The 12,229-nt window shown below is 56.8% G+C and overlaps 1 protein-coding gene across 2 annotated transcripts in view; it reads left to right on the top strand.

Annotated features, from left to right (window-relative positions):
- The window catches only part of SV2A (synaptic vesicle glycoprotein 2A), a 44,591-nt gene that overhangs the window by 16,542 nt on the left and 15,820 nt on the right, over positions 1–12,229 (top strand). For both annotated transcript variants that reach the window (XM_054010306.1, XM_054010307.1), the window contains exons 2-7: positions 636–816; positions 3,127–3,278; positions 6,020–6,153; positions 6,950–7,039; positions 8,474–8,584; positions 9,864–9,952. In XM_054010306.1, the coding sequence (XP_053866281.1) occupies positions 636–816; positions 3,127–3,278; positions 6,020–6,153; positions 6,950–7,039; positions 8,474–8,584; positions 9,864–9,952 (757 nt within the window). The remainder of the gene's footprint in view (positions 1–635; positions 817–3,126; positions 3,279–6,019; positions 6,154–6,949; positions 7,040–8,473; positions 8,585–9,863; positions 9,953–12,229) is intronic.

Raw genomic sequence — 12,229 nt, 5'->3', positions numbered from 1 at the left:
GAGCTGCACAGAGCCACCAGCCAGAAGAGTGATGGGTTGCCCGCTATGGGAGAGAGGGATCTTCATCTCCTATGAGCTCCTAATTCGTTGGGTTTGGGGTTCAGACACAGCATGGGTGGCAGGACTGCTGGGTTCTCTCCCCAGCTCTGGGAGGGGAGTGGGGTCTAGTGGTTAGAGCAGGGAGGCTGGCAGCCAGGACTCCTGGGTTCTCTCCCCAGCTCTGGGAGGGGAGTGGGGTCTAGTGGTTAGAGCAGGGAGACTGGCAGCCAGGACTCCTGGGTTCTTTCCCCTGCTCTGGGAGGGGAGTGGGGTCTAGTGGTTAGAGAAGCAGGCTGGCAACCAGGACTCCTGGGTTCTCTCCCCAGCTCTGGGAGAAGCATGGGGTCTTGTGCATAGAGCACGGGGTTGAGTGTGGAACCCAGGAGTCCTGACTCTTCTTCCCCCTGTTCTAACTGCCTGCCTCCTAGAAGTTGTTGTGCTACCCGCCTGCCGCGCTCCACCCCAGCACCTGCTGCTTGGCGTTGGTGGCCGCATGGCCCCTGCATGGACATGCTCTGCTGAGCCCAGAGGCGAGGGAGCTCCAGGGCTGTGCGTTACTGCTGACAGGTGCCGCTCTGTTTGCTGTGTCCCTCCAGGCCTCATCGTCTACCTGGGCATGATGGTGGGAGCGTTCCTGTGGGGCGGCCTGGCGGATCGGATCGGCCGGAAGCAGTGCCTCCTTATCTCCCTCTCGGTCAACAGTGTCTTCGCCTTCTTCTCCTCTTTCGTGCAAGGTTACGGCACCTTCCTCTTCTGCAGGCTGCTCTCCGGAGTGGGGTAAGGGAGGCCCGCCAGGAGCCAGCCCGTTGGATGCTCTGCTGGGAGGGTGGTGTGTTCACGCCCTCGGATGGGATCCGGTCCCCGAGGGGGCCAAGGGGAAGGTCCACCTCTGGCCGTGTCATGGCTGGTGGATCGAAACGGAACCTGAGCCGTTTGTAGGTGGGGTGGAAAACCCGTTCCCCGGAGCTTTTAGAGCCACTGAGGTCTGCTCTGGGCCAGGTCAGAACTGGGATGGTCTAGTCTGGGATGCTGGGTGAGCGGTGGTATCCGAAGAAAAGGAGCTAGGTAGACCTGTGGTCGGAGCTGCTACATGAGAGGCGATCGGGAGGCCATAGCAGATGGGCCAGAGGCTGGATACGTTATGGCAGAAGGTGGGAAACTGGCAGAGATGGGCCAGTGGTCAAATGGGTGGCAGCTGGTGGGATGCCAGTAAGGTCTGATCTGAAATGGCAGGAGGTGGGGTTACTGGACCATATGGACCAGTGGGTTTGATCCAAAATGGCAGGAGGTGGGGATACCAGACTGTGGGGGCGAGTGGTTTGATCCGAGATGACAGGAGGTGGGGATACCAGAATGTATGGACCAGTGGTTTGACCTGAGGTGGCAGGAGGTGGGGATACCAGAATGTATGGACCAGTGGTTTGATCTGAGATGGCAGGAGGTGGGGATACCAGACTGTATGGACTGAGATGGCAGGAGGTGGGGATACCAGACTGTATGGAACAGTGGTTTGATCTGAGATGGTAGGCGGTGGGGATACCAGACTGTATGGACCAGTGGTTTGATCTGAGGTAGCAGGAGGTGGGGATACCAGACTGTATGGACCGGTGGTTGATCTGAGATGGTAGGCGGTGGGGATACCAGACTGTATGGACCAGTGGTTTGATCTGAGATGGTAGGCGGTGGGGATACCAGACTGTATGGACCAGTGGTTTGATCTGAGGTAGCAGGAGGTGGGGATACCAGAATGTATGGACCAGTGGTTTGATCCGAGGTGGCAGGAGTTGGGGATACCAGACTGTATTGACCGGTGGTTGATCTGAGATGGCAGGAGGTGGGGATACCAGAATGTATGGACCAGTGTTTGATCTGAGATGGCAGGAGGTGGGGATACCAGACTGTATGGACTGAGGTGGCAGGAGGTGGGGATACCAGACTGTATGGACCGGTGGTTTGATCTGAGATGGCAGGAGGTGGGGATACCAGACTATATGGACCAGTGGTTTGATCTGAGATGGCAGGAGGTGGGGATACCAGACTGTATGGACCGGTGGTTTGATCTGAGATGGCAGGAGGAGGGGATACCAGACTGTATGGACCAGTGGTTTGATCTGGAATGGAAATGTCCCGGGAAATTCTGTAATATTTTTCCATCTGCTCCCTTCCCCCTTGGACATCCTGCCCAGATTCTCCCTCCCTCCCCTCTGATAATCTCAACGCAGCAAGTACCAGCTCATCCAGGGGGCTCCATCCCCGGTTAGGGTCCCACCCTCGAATCCCCGCTGCTCCTGCTACTGGAGGAGCCCGGCTGGGAGATCAAGGGTGGCCACTGATATGGAAGGTGCAACTTGAAGTGACTTGTCCGAGGTCACCCAGCAAATCAGTAGCTAGTGCAGAAATAGGACCCAGGAAGCCTGTCTCCCTCCCCTGTCCTCTAACCCCTAAACTCTCTTCTCCCAGTGGGTTTATAAGCCAAGTTGCCATTTTGCCTGCTCAAGCTAGCTCCCACATCTGGGCAGGAAAGCAGGTGCCGTAATGAATTGAGATGCTAATGCCGCATGCACCTCTGAATTCCCCTTCTCTGGGGAGCACCGCCTGGAATCTGCCAGCAGAAATCTGCTGGTAATTAAGGTAATTAAGAGCAGGCTTCCCCGAGAAAACCAACACTGTGGAAAGGAACGTCCAGACCCAGTGCCGGAATCCGGCCAGGCTGGTGTCTCTGCAATGGATGTGGAACAAGAGGCAGTCTGGGATCTCTTTCTCCCCCCCACCCTGCCCTAAGCAAACACGTAATTCATCTAGCCCAGGTATATGACCTGCTCCACCTGCTGCCTATCTAACTTGGTATCCTCCACTACCTGCTGCTATATTTGATCAGGCGGATGGTGCATCAGGTCTGCTTTCCTGGCTTCAGAGGACAGTGTTAAAACCTCAGCACCTTGCAGTAGGGCGCGGACGAGTCCTTCCTGACCCCCCATTCCCATTTGGCAATGAGCTTATGCCCTGAAGCATGAGGATCGCCAGCCCTTGCAGGCTCTCTCCTACTGGAAGCTGTTCTGATCCATGTTTTCTTCCTCCCTTTCCCAGCATCGGGGGCTCAATCCCCATTGTCTTCTCCTACTTCTCGGAGTTCCTAGCTCAGGAGAAGCGAGGTGAGCACCTGAGCTGGCTCTGCATGTTCTGGATGATCGGGGGCATCTACGCATCAGCCATGGCTTGGGCCATCATCCCTCACTACGGTAAGAGAAGATGGGGCTAGCTGGTGCTCCCGTCCCCCTTGTGCTGGGAAAGCCACCGTGGTCTCTCCCCTCTTGCTCCAGCAAAGACTGTGTCAAAGAATGGGTGGGTCAGGGGTTGGTAGTAATGGACTATGGAGAGGAGTGGCTGAAAATTTTCCATCCAAACTGTTTTCTGATAAAAAATTGGATTTTTTTACTGAATTTTTTTTTTTGCAAGAAGTGTCTGCTTCCCTCAGCAAATCCTGTAGTACCTCAAAGTGGAAACGTTTTGATTCAGAAATACCACCATGGTGCATCATGGGAGTTGTAGTTTGGGTGCCTCCTGTCCCCCATTTTCCTCTATGGGCTGGACTCCTGGGCCGGACTCCATCTCCCATGATGCACCATGGCTAGGGCTTCTGAAGATGTACCACCTCCCCTTTCCAAGTGGGGGGGAGACTGTGGTGCATCATGGGACATGGAGTCCAGCCAGGCAGCCTGGCCTATAGAGAACGAGGCACCCGAACTACAGCTCCCATGAGGCACCAGAGTGGCATTTCCGAATTGAAATCTTTAGGTATTCAAAATTTTCCAGGGAGGGAACCCCACATTTTTTGGACCAACTTTAGCTCTGTAGCTCCTACCTCTCCAGTTCACACCAGTTGTCACAGTCTAGCTGTCTGCGTGGATTGTGTTTTGCCATCCCAGCCATTCACACCCCCAGGCTGGCAGCCTCAGCAGAGACATCTGGTGGGCCTGAACTCCCCTCTTGCGCCTGCCCTGGGCCAGGCCACACTGGTAGTGTAGGAGCAGAGGGCATGTGTGTAGTGGGATGCTGGCCCCGAAGCTGACTCTGAGACGTGCCCCGGCTGGGATGTGGATGCTAACAACATCCAGGGCTCCTGTGCGTCAGACCAGGGGCTTTGTTATGTGCACTAGGCTGAACTGATTGCAAGAGAAGGAGTTAGGAAAGAAATTCCCTTGCCAAGGGGGCGTGTTGGGGCGGCCGGCAGTCTGGGATGGCATTTAAACCCTGAGTGCCAGGTTCTGGACTGCTCCAAGGGTGTCAGTCACGCCAGCAAGGCTGCCTGCCGGCCACTGGGAGCCGGGCTCCTGCTTTGCTCCTCCCACACTCTTCCAGTTCCCGACCACACCCTTGGGATGGGAGCTGGCTTGGTTGGGGGAATCGGGCTCATGCTGGGGAGGGTGCTGTGCAGAAAGGGGGAAGCTGATGCTTAATGGGGGTAGGCAGGAAAGCCCTAAGGAGGTAGAGGAAGGAGGAAGGGGGCAGGAATGGAGACGAAGACGCAGCTGCTCCTGGTGGGGTGGAAATCTCCCCCCACGCTCCTCCACTTAAGAACCTAAGAACTTAAGAATGGTCACCTTGGGCCAGACCAGTGGTCCATCTAGCCCAGTATCCTGTCTCTGACTATGGCCAGGTTTAGGGACACCCTGAGCATGGGGTTGCGTCCCTGACCATCTTGGCTAACAGCCATTGCTGGACTTATCCTCCAGGAACTGATCTCGTTCTTTTTTGAACCCGGTTGTGCTTTTGGCCTTCACAACATCCCCTGGCAACAAGTTCCACAGGCTGACGGTGTGTTGGGTGAAGTCGTACTTCCTTATGTTGGTTTTTAACCTGCTGTCTATTAATTTCGTCTGGTGACCCTAGTTCTTGTGTCAGGTGAAGGGGTAAATAACACTTCCCAAGCCACTTTCTCCCATTCATGATTTTATAGACCTCCCTCATATCCCCCTCCTTAGTTGTCTCTTTTCTAAGATGAACAGACCCAGGCTTTATAATCTCTCCTCGTATGGAAAACATTCTATCCCCCTAATCATTTTTGTTGCCTTTCTCTGCACCTTTTCCAATTCTAATCTATCTTTTTGAGATGGGGTGACTAGAACTGCCCGCAGTATTCGAGTTGTGGGCACACCATGGCATTATATAGCGGCACAATGATCCTTTCTGTCTTATTATCTATCCCTTTCCTGATGGTTCCTAATATTCTGTTCGCTTTATTGTCGGCCACCGCACATTGAGTGGAGGTTTTCAGAGAACTATCCACAATGACTCCAAGAGGTCTCTCATGAGAGAGAGGTGGTGTTGTTTATTACTTCTCATAATACAAGAACTAGGGGTCACCAAATGAAATGAATAGGCAGCAGGTTTAAAACAAATAAAAGGAAGTATTTCTTCACACAACGCACAGTCAACCTGTGGAACTCCTTGCCAGAGGATGTTGTGAAGGCCAAGACCATAACATGGTTCAAAAAAGAACTAGATAAGTTCATGGAGGATAGGTCCATCAATGGCTACTAGCCAGGATGGGCAGAGATGGTGTCCCTAGCCTCTGTTTGCCAGAAGCTGAGAATGAGTGACAGGGGATGGATCACTTAATGATCACCTGTTCTGTTCATTCCCTCCGGGGCACCTGGCACTGGCCACTGTCAGAAGACAGAATACTGGGCTAGATGGACCTTTGGCCTGACCCAATAGGGCCAGTCTTATGTTCTTATGTGAATGGTAACAGCTAATTTGGACCCCGTTGTTTTGTTTGTATAGTTGGGATTAGTTTTTCCAATGTGCTTTACTTTGCACGTATCCACACTGAATTTCATCTGCCCTTTTGTTGCTCAGTCACCCCATTTAAGGAGATCCCTTTGTGACTCTCGGCAGTCAGCTTTAGATGTAACTGTCTTGAGTTCTACCACTTCTCACTCCTCCTCCTCCTGTTTTTTGCTCCTCTCCTGTTCCCCAGGCTGGAGTTTCCAGATGGGCTCCGCGTACCAGTTCCACAGCTGGAGGGTCTTTGTCCTGGTCTGCGCCTTCCCCTCTGTCTTTGCCATCGGCGCTCTCACCACCATGCCCGAGAGCCCACGCTTCTTCCTGGAGGTAAAGGCCGTGTGGCTCGATGCGGGGAGGGAGTCAGAAAGGACTAATCTGTGCGTGTCCGCGTTTGGGGCCCTGGGCTGGGCTGCAGCAGGATCTAAGGCAGAAAGGGGGCACTGGCTGGCTCTGGGGTATGGGGATCGGATCCTGAACTGGCCCCCAGCTCTGCTCCAACCTCCTGCAGTAGAAACTAGAGAGAGGCCAGGAGCAACGTCAGATGGGACTATCTGAGACGGGGCTTTGGGGTCACCGCCCCAGGCCTAGCAACAAACCCATCATCCTCAATAGTGAACAGCTGCCCCAGGACTGAATTCCACCCTTGCCCCAAAGGGGGGCAATGCAGAAAGCTGGGGCTTCCGTACGAGCTCTGGGGATGGAGAGGTGGCTCCTGTACCCAGGACCTGTCAACCCAGCAGTACCTGTTACCAAATCAGCAGCTAGGAGCAGGGATGGTGCTTTGAGCCCGCTGGCAGCATGGGGCGTCCCATGGCTCTACCGTTTGCTTGGGTGACTCGTGGCCATGCCCCCGTGCACAGGTGGGGCATGATACCTGGAGAGCGGCGACACCTGGCTCGGGGCCTGGTCTGAGAGGGTTTGAGAACAGCTGGCCTAGGTGACCCTAATTCTTAGGGGCATTTCCTGCATGGCTGACCTGCCTTCAAGCCAGGAAGCATGGGGCAGTGGGGTGCCCCTTGTAGGCTGAGTTGCAGTACCCAGGTGCCTAGCACTGGGGGCTCTGGAAGCGCTGGCAGTGGGGGGCAGCCTGCCCCACGCTGCCCCCTTGGATTTTCTCTTGCAGAACGGGAAGCACGACGAGGCCTGGATGGTGCTGAAGCAGGTTCACGACACCAACATGCGAGCCAAGGGCCACCCCGAGAGGGTGTTTTCGGTAAGCGCTGCTCGGTCGCTCCCCCCGGCTGCTCTGGTCCCCCGGGGCAGAGGAGAGACCTTTAGGCTAGAGGAGAGAGGGGCGAGCCAAGGAAAACGCTTGTCGGTGGTGACGGAGGAGGGTGTCGTGAGTAGGGCACTGGGCTGGGAGTCAGGAGACCTGGACCTTATTCCCGGCTCTGCTGCTGAGTTTGGACAAATCGCTCCCTCCTTGTGCCTGGGTTACCCGCCTGTAAATAACGACGACGACGACCCCTAGCTCTTTCCATCAGCAGAGCAGTATCGTTGTCCCCATTTCACAGCTGGGGAAACTGAGGCACAGAGCGGGGCAGCGACGTGCCCAAAGTCACCCAGCAAGCCGGGAATAGAACGTGCGTCTTCTGAGTCCCAGCCCAGTGCTCTATCCACTAGTCCATTTCCCTACCTCTTGGGCGGGGGGGGGGAGGAGGGGTTGAGAGTCTAAAACCCGCTTGTGGGTTATGAGGGGAATAGGGTGCCAGCTGCCTGTATTGGGCCATTGGTGGGATAGGGACCCCCCCGTGCAGGGATTGCTAATGCTATTTTTGTTCAAAATAATTTCTATCACCCCAGAAATATAACAGGCCCTGCACCATGGAACCTGGCATCTTCCACACCAAAGCACAGACCCGGCCTCCAACCCCCTGAGCTAAAGGAGTAACTCCGTTAGCTGGTAGCAGTAATAGGCTATTATCCTCTATATGGGCCAGTTGCTAGAGGGTAATGTGGCACGCCGGGCCAGCATCCGACATCTAGGCCAGGATTGGCTCGAGTGGGGAGAATCTGAGCCCTAGGACGAGGGGTGCTCCCTGCTGCTAGGAGCAAGGGGGGCGCTGGACTGCGGCATCAAGGCAGAGGGGGGTGGTCAGAGGGAACTGAGGGAGAATGTGAGAGGGGGAGATTCATTCCCAGCACGAGGCACAAAGCCGAGCGGGGTGGGGGGGAAGGAGCGGGGCTAGGGAGGAGAAGACCTGAGGGGCTCCGCTTGGATTCGGTGTGATTAGTTTTTCCAGTGAGCCAGTGAAAGGTGGGTGGGGAGCCGTGGGGACTGTCGGGCAGCAGGGGAGGGGGCAGAGGGTTGAGACGGGGTGTTTGGGGACGGGAGAAGTACTCCGGGGCAGCCCGGTTCCCAACCTGGGAGAGGTCACCTCCCTGCAGGGGTGAGGCCCCGGCTGCAGCATCGTGGACAAACCTGCCGCCAGGGGCAGAGATCGGGGTGTAAGCTGGCACTGGTTTCCCTGGCACAGGGCGATGGGTCTTCGGCTGGTCTGCAGCCACAGGCTGGAGGGGCCGGACCGGCTGACATCTCCGCCCTCTGAGCGTCCTGCTGCCCGTGCTTTCTCCCCGCCCCATGCCGGGGGACGTCCCCCTTCTGCCCCATGCCACCGGTAACCTCGTCCTCCCTCCCGCCTGGCAGGTCACCCACATCAAAACCATCAAGCAGGAGGACGAGCTGATCGAGATCCAGCTGGACACCGGTACCTGGTACCGGCGCTGGATGGTTCGGATCCTGAACCTGTTGCATCAGGTAGGGCCGGCCCCTGGGGACCTTATCGTAAACCCAGGAGAGCAGGGGCCAATTCCACCCTGGTCTGGGCTACACCGGGGCTGGATTCAGGCTGGAGGACGGCTCCACACAGCCAGAATCCTCCCCCAGCGTGGCCGAGAGCTGGCAGGACGCCCCCCGTGAGGCACTTGGCCCTATGTGCTGGGCCCTGGGGGGAAGCGGGGTCCTCCCTCCATCCCCCCAGATGACCAGCTTTATCAGGACATGCCAGGCAACCTCATAGCCTGGCAGGGATTGTGGGGCAACTCTTCGGGGGTCAGAGGTCAAAGCTGAGTGACCCCTTGCAAAACGAAGGGGATTTACCTATCCAGCAACGCCGGCCTCCTTTGCCTCTGGCTGGCCTGTCCCTTGGCCGGGGCACTGCGCCCAGCGCGGGGGCGGGGGGCTTCCCCAGCTCCGCTGCTCCTCGGCTCCTCTGCCGAGAATCCGAGAGCCCTGGTCCCACAGTGACCCGGACTGGGTCCCAGTCCCCTCAGGGGATCATTCGGGCTGGATTTGAACCCGCAGCCGAGCGTGGCCACGACCGCAAGGGCACTCTCCCAGCCCGAAGAGGGCAGGTCGTCCCCGCCCCCTTGTGGCAAGTGTGGGTTCCTGGGCGAGGGGGTTATTTGGGTGGTGCTGCAGCCGGGACTCCTGTAACACACAGACCAGCATGGCAATGTCCGGGCTCTCCCCCCTGCTCCCTGCCTGCGCCCTTCCCCTGCATTGCCGCGACCGAGCAGGGAGGGGGATGTGGACGAGCCCAGCCGGGTCTCCAGGGCTGGCCACCTGCCTCGTGCGGTAGGGAGTCCCTTCCCAGCCAACCCCGGGCCTTGGGACTTGGTGAGGGGGGTCCAATGGCCACTCAGCGTCCTGTGTGTCCTAGCGCCCCCCCGGGCCCTGCTCTGCTGAAATCAATGGGGATTCCTGGGGGTGTGGGGTCTGCACCCCAGCCCTCTCTGTGCCCATCCCAACCCCCCTGTTGGCCCCTGTTCCTGCCCATGCATCAGCTCGCCCTATCTGCTGCTGTATTTCTCTCCATCTCTGTCTTCTTCCTCCATCGTGCCCCATCTCCCCGCTCATCCCCCCTGCCTCCATCTTCCCTCTACCTGTCTCTCTTCTTGGGTCTTTCCCCCATAGCCCCCCAGTCCCCAGCTGTCCCTGCTGGGAGCTGGGTGTGTCCCTGGCTGTGCCCGCCCCCCAGCAGAGCTGGCGTGGCGGTGAGTGGTCCCTTCATGCTCCCCGTCTCTCCCTCCTTCAGGTCTGGAGCAACTTCCTGCAGTGCTTTGCCCCCGAGTACCGGCGCGTCACGCTCATGATGATGGCTGTGTGGTTCACCATGTCCTTCAGGTGGGATGGGCGCGGGGACCCCAGGGGGAGGGGCCGGAGAGGTGATTTTGGCCCCGGTGTTGTTTGCTCTGTGTGACTTACTGGGTCAGTTTCTTCCTGGCTCTACTCCCAGTGCCGGAGGGGATTGTCCAGGGTCTCCTCTGAGCCACAAATTATCCCGGGCTCAGTGATGCTTCCCTGTTGCACGGCGCGAAGGCCACAACATGCTTTGCAAAAGGTGGAAGAATCTTGTTATGCCCATGCTACAGCCCTGGAAACTGAGGCACGGGGTGGGGGAAGTGACTCGCCAAAGGTCAGGGAGGGTGTCAGTGGTAGAGACAAGAGTGCAACCCAGGAGTCCTGACTCCCAGCCCCAACCCTGCTCTAATCTCTAGGCCCCACTCCACACACACAGCTGGGAACAAAACCCTGGAGTCCTGAGTCCCTGTCCCCTGCTCTAACCGCTACACGTACTGTCTCTGTTAGGGAGAGGTGGTCACACCCGTGTAGATCTTATGAGGGATGCGAGTATAATCCATGCAGTCTGAAGGAGGGGGACATAAGATATTGCTGCTGGGAAGGGGAATGGGGCGTGCCCAGGGAGGGATTAATACCATGTGGTTGACAGGGATTTTCCAGCAGCTGGGTATGTTCCCCTGAGCCACTTTGGTGCCTTATCAGACCCCCGCCCCACCCGCTGTAGGGTTGGTGCCCAGGGTCAGAGGACAGCTCTGCAATCCAGAGGGGGCACGCGCCCCCTGCTCATGCCGCATGAGGTCCTCCACGCGCTTCCCTTCTCCGGAGCTCCTTCTGCAGCAGTCAGTCGACGCCGTGCTGTGGTCGGCAACGGGTTGGCATGAGCCGCGGCTCTGGTTAGGCCCAGCAGGAGAACAGCTTTGTTTGTGGTGGAACCGAAAATGAAACTTTTCTAACTTTTCGGCAAATCGAAAACTTGAAAAAAAAAACCCAACAGAACATTTCAATCTGGGTTGGATCCTGCGTTGAATGGGGGGCGGTGGGGGAGCATGAGCGTTGGGGCGGGGACGGCTGGGCTTGGGGGTTGCGGGGGAGATGGCGGGAACAGCATTCTGTCCTTGCTGGGGTCTGGAGCGTTGCCGCGGAGCTGAGAAAGGAGCTGTGATAGTCAAGGAGAAGAAGGGGATGATGAAGATTTCAGCACCGCTCAGGCTGAAGCAATGTTTTCAGGGCCTAAACTCCTCGGGCCGTACATCGGTGCAGACCCAGTGGAACGAGGCCGATATACCCTGGCTGGGGTTCTGGCCCAGCAACTCCAGTGGAGCTGTGACTAATTTACCCCAGCTGGGGATCTGAGTCCAGATCCTTAAAAGTATTTAGGCACCTCGCTCCCCTTGAGTTCAGTCTTGGCATCGCTGGGATTCAACATTCCATTGACTTTTAATGTAAATGGAGCAATTACCAGCAGCATACGCAGAATCAAAGGCCACCAATTTGCACAGTGGCCCTGCGAGGAGCAATCCGCCTCTTTGGCTTTTTGGGACAAAGGAGCTCAGCTGCCGATATTGGCCGAGGCCGCGGGGAGCTGGTGAGGGCTCCAATCAGGAACCGGGTCCCTGCAATTGATCTCTGCAAAGTCCTGGTAGTTGGGGCTGGCAGAGAGGTGAGTGTCGTGGCGTTCCTCTCGCGCAATCACGGTCCTGCTTGCGGGCGCAAAAGCGAGAGTGTCTTGCTCCTGTTCTAATTCAAGTGAACTGATTGCCAATTAACTTTAGCAAACTAATCTCTGGACTACTCCGCTAAAGCGTATTACAGGACAGGGGTGGGTCCATTATGAGGATGGTTGGATAATTGCTGAGGCTGCGTGTATTGTTTGCAGTGAGCAACACGCCAGGGAATTGGGTGCCGAGTGCTCGCAGCTCCCATGAAATCCACCCGCTGGGCATCTCTGCCAACTGCGCCCCAGGCTGGCCTATTCCTGCTGGTTGGGTGCTCACATGCCTTCGTGTCGCTTTGAAGCGACGGGTCAGTTGGGTCACATGGTATCACTTCTTTTCTTCGATTGGATGAGCGAGCGTATAGGCTCCCAGGGCAGACACGGGGGTCATCAATTATTTTTTGGTCAAGGTCCACATTTCTTGGTCAAGGTTCAGATGCCAGAGAAAATAACACAAAAGTAATAACAAGAATGGTGGTAATAAGTAAATAAGAAGATTTCGGTGCCTGTTTGCAAGCGCCTGGCAGTCTGGCTTTGGCCCGCGGCCCGCCTATTGCCTACCCCTAGGCAGGCGGGGTGAGAGAGAAGACGGGAGTCAGAGACCT

Source organism: Malaclemys terrapin, chromosome 21 (genome assembly GCF_027887155.1).
Source record: "Malaclemys terrapin pileata isolate rMalTer1 chromosome 21, rMalTer1.hap1, whole genome shotgun sequence".
NCBI lineage: Eukaryota > Metazoa > Chordata > Testudines > Emydidae > Malaclemys > Malaclemys terrapin.
Note: the sequence above shows the minus strand (reverse complement) of the source record. Positions and strands in the feature narration are given on the sequence as shown.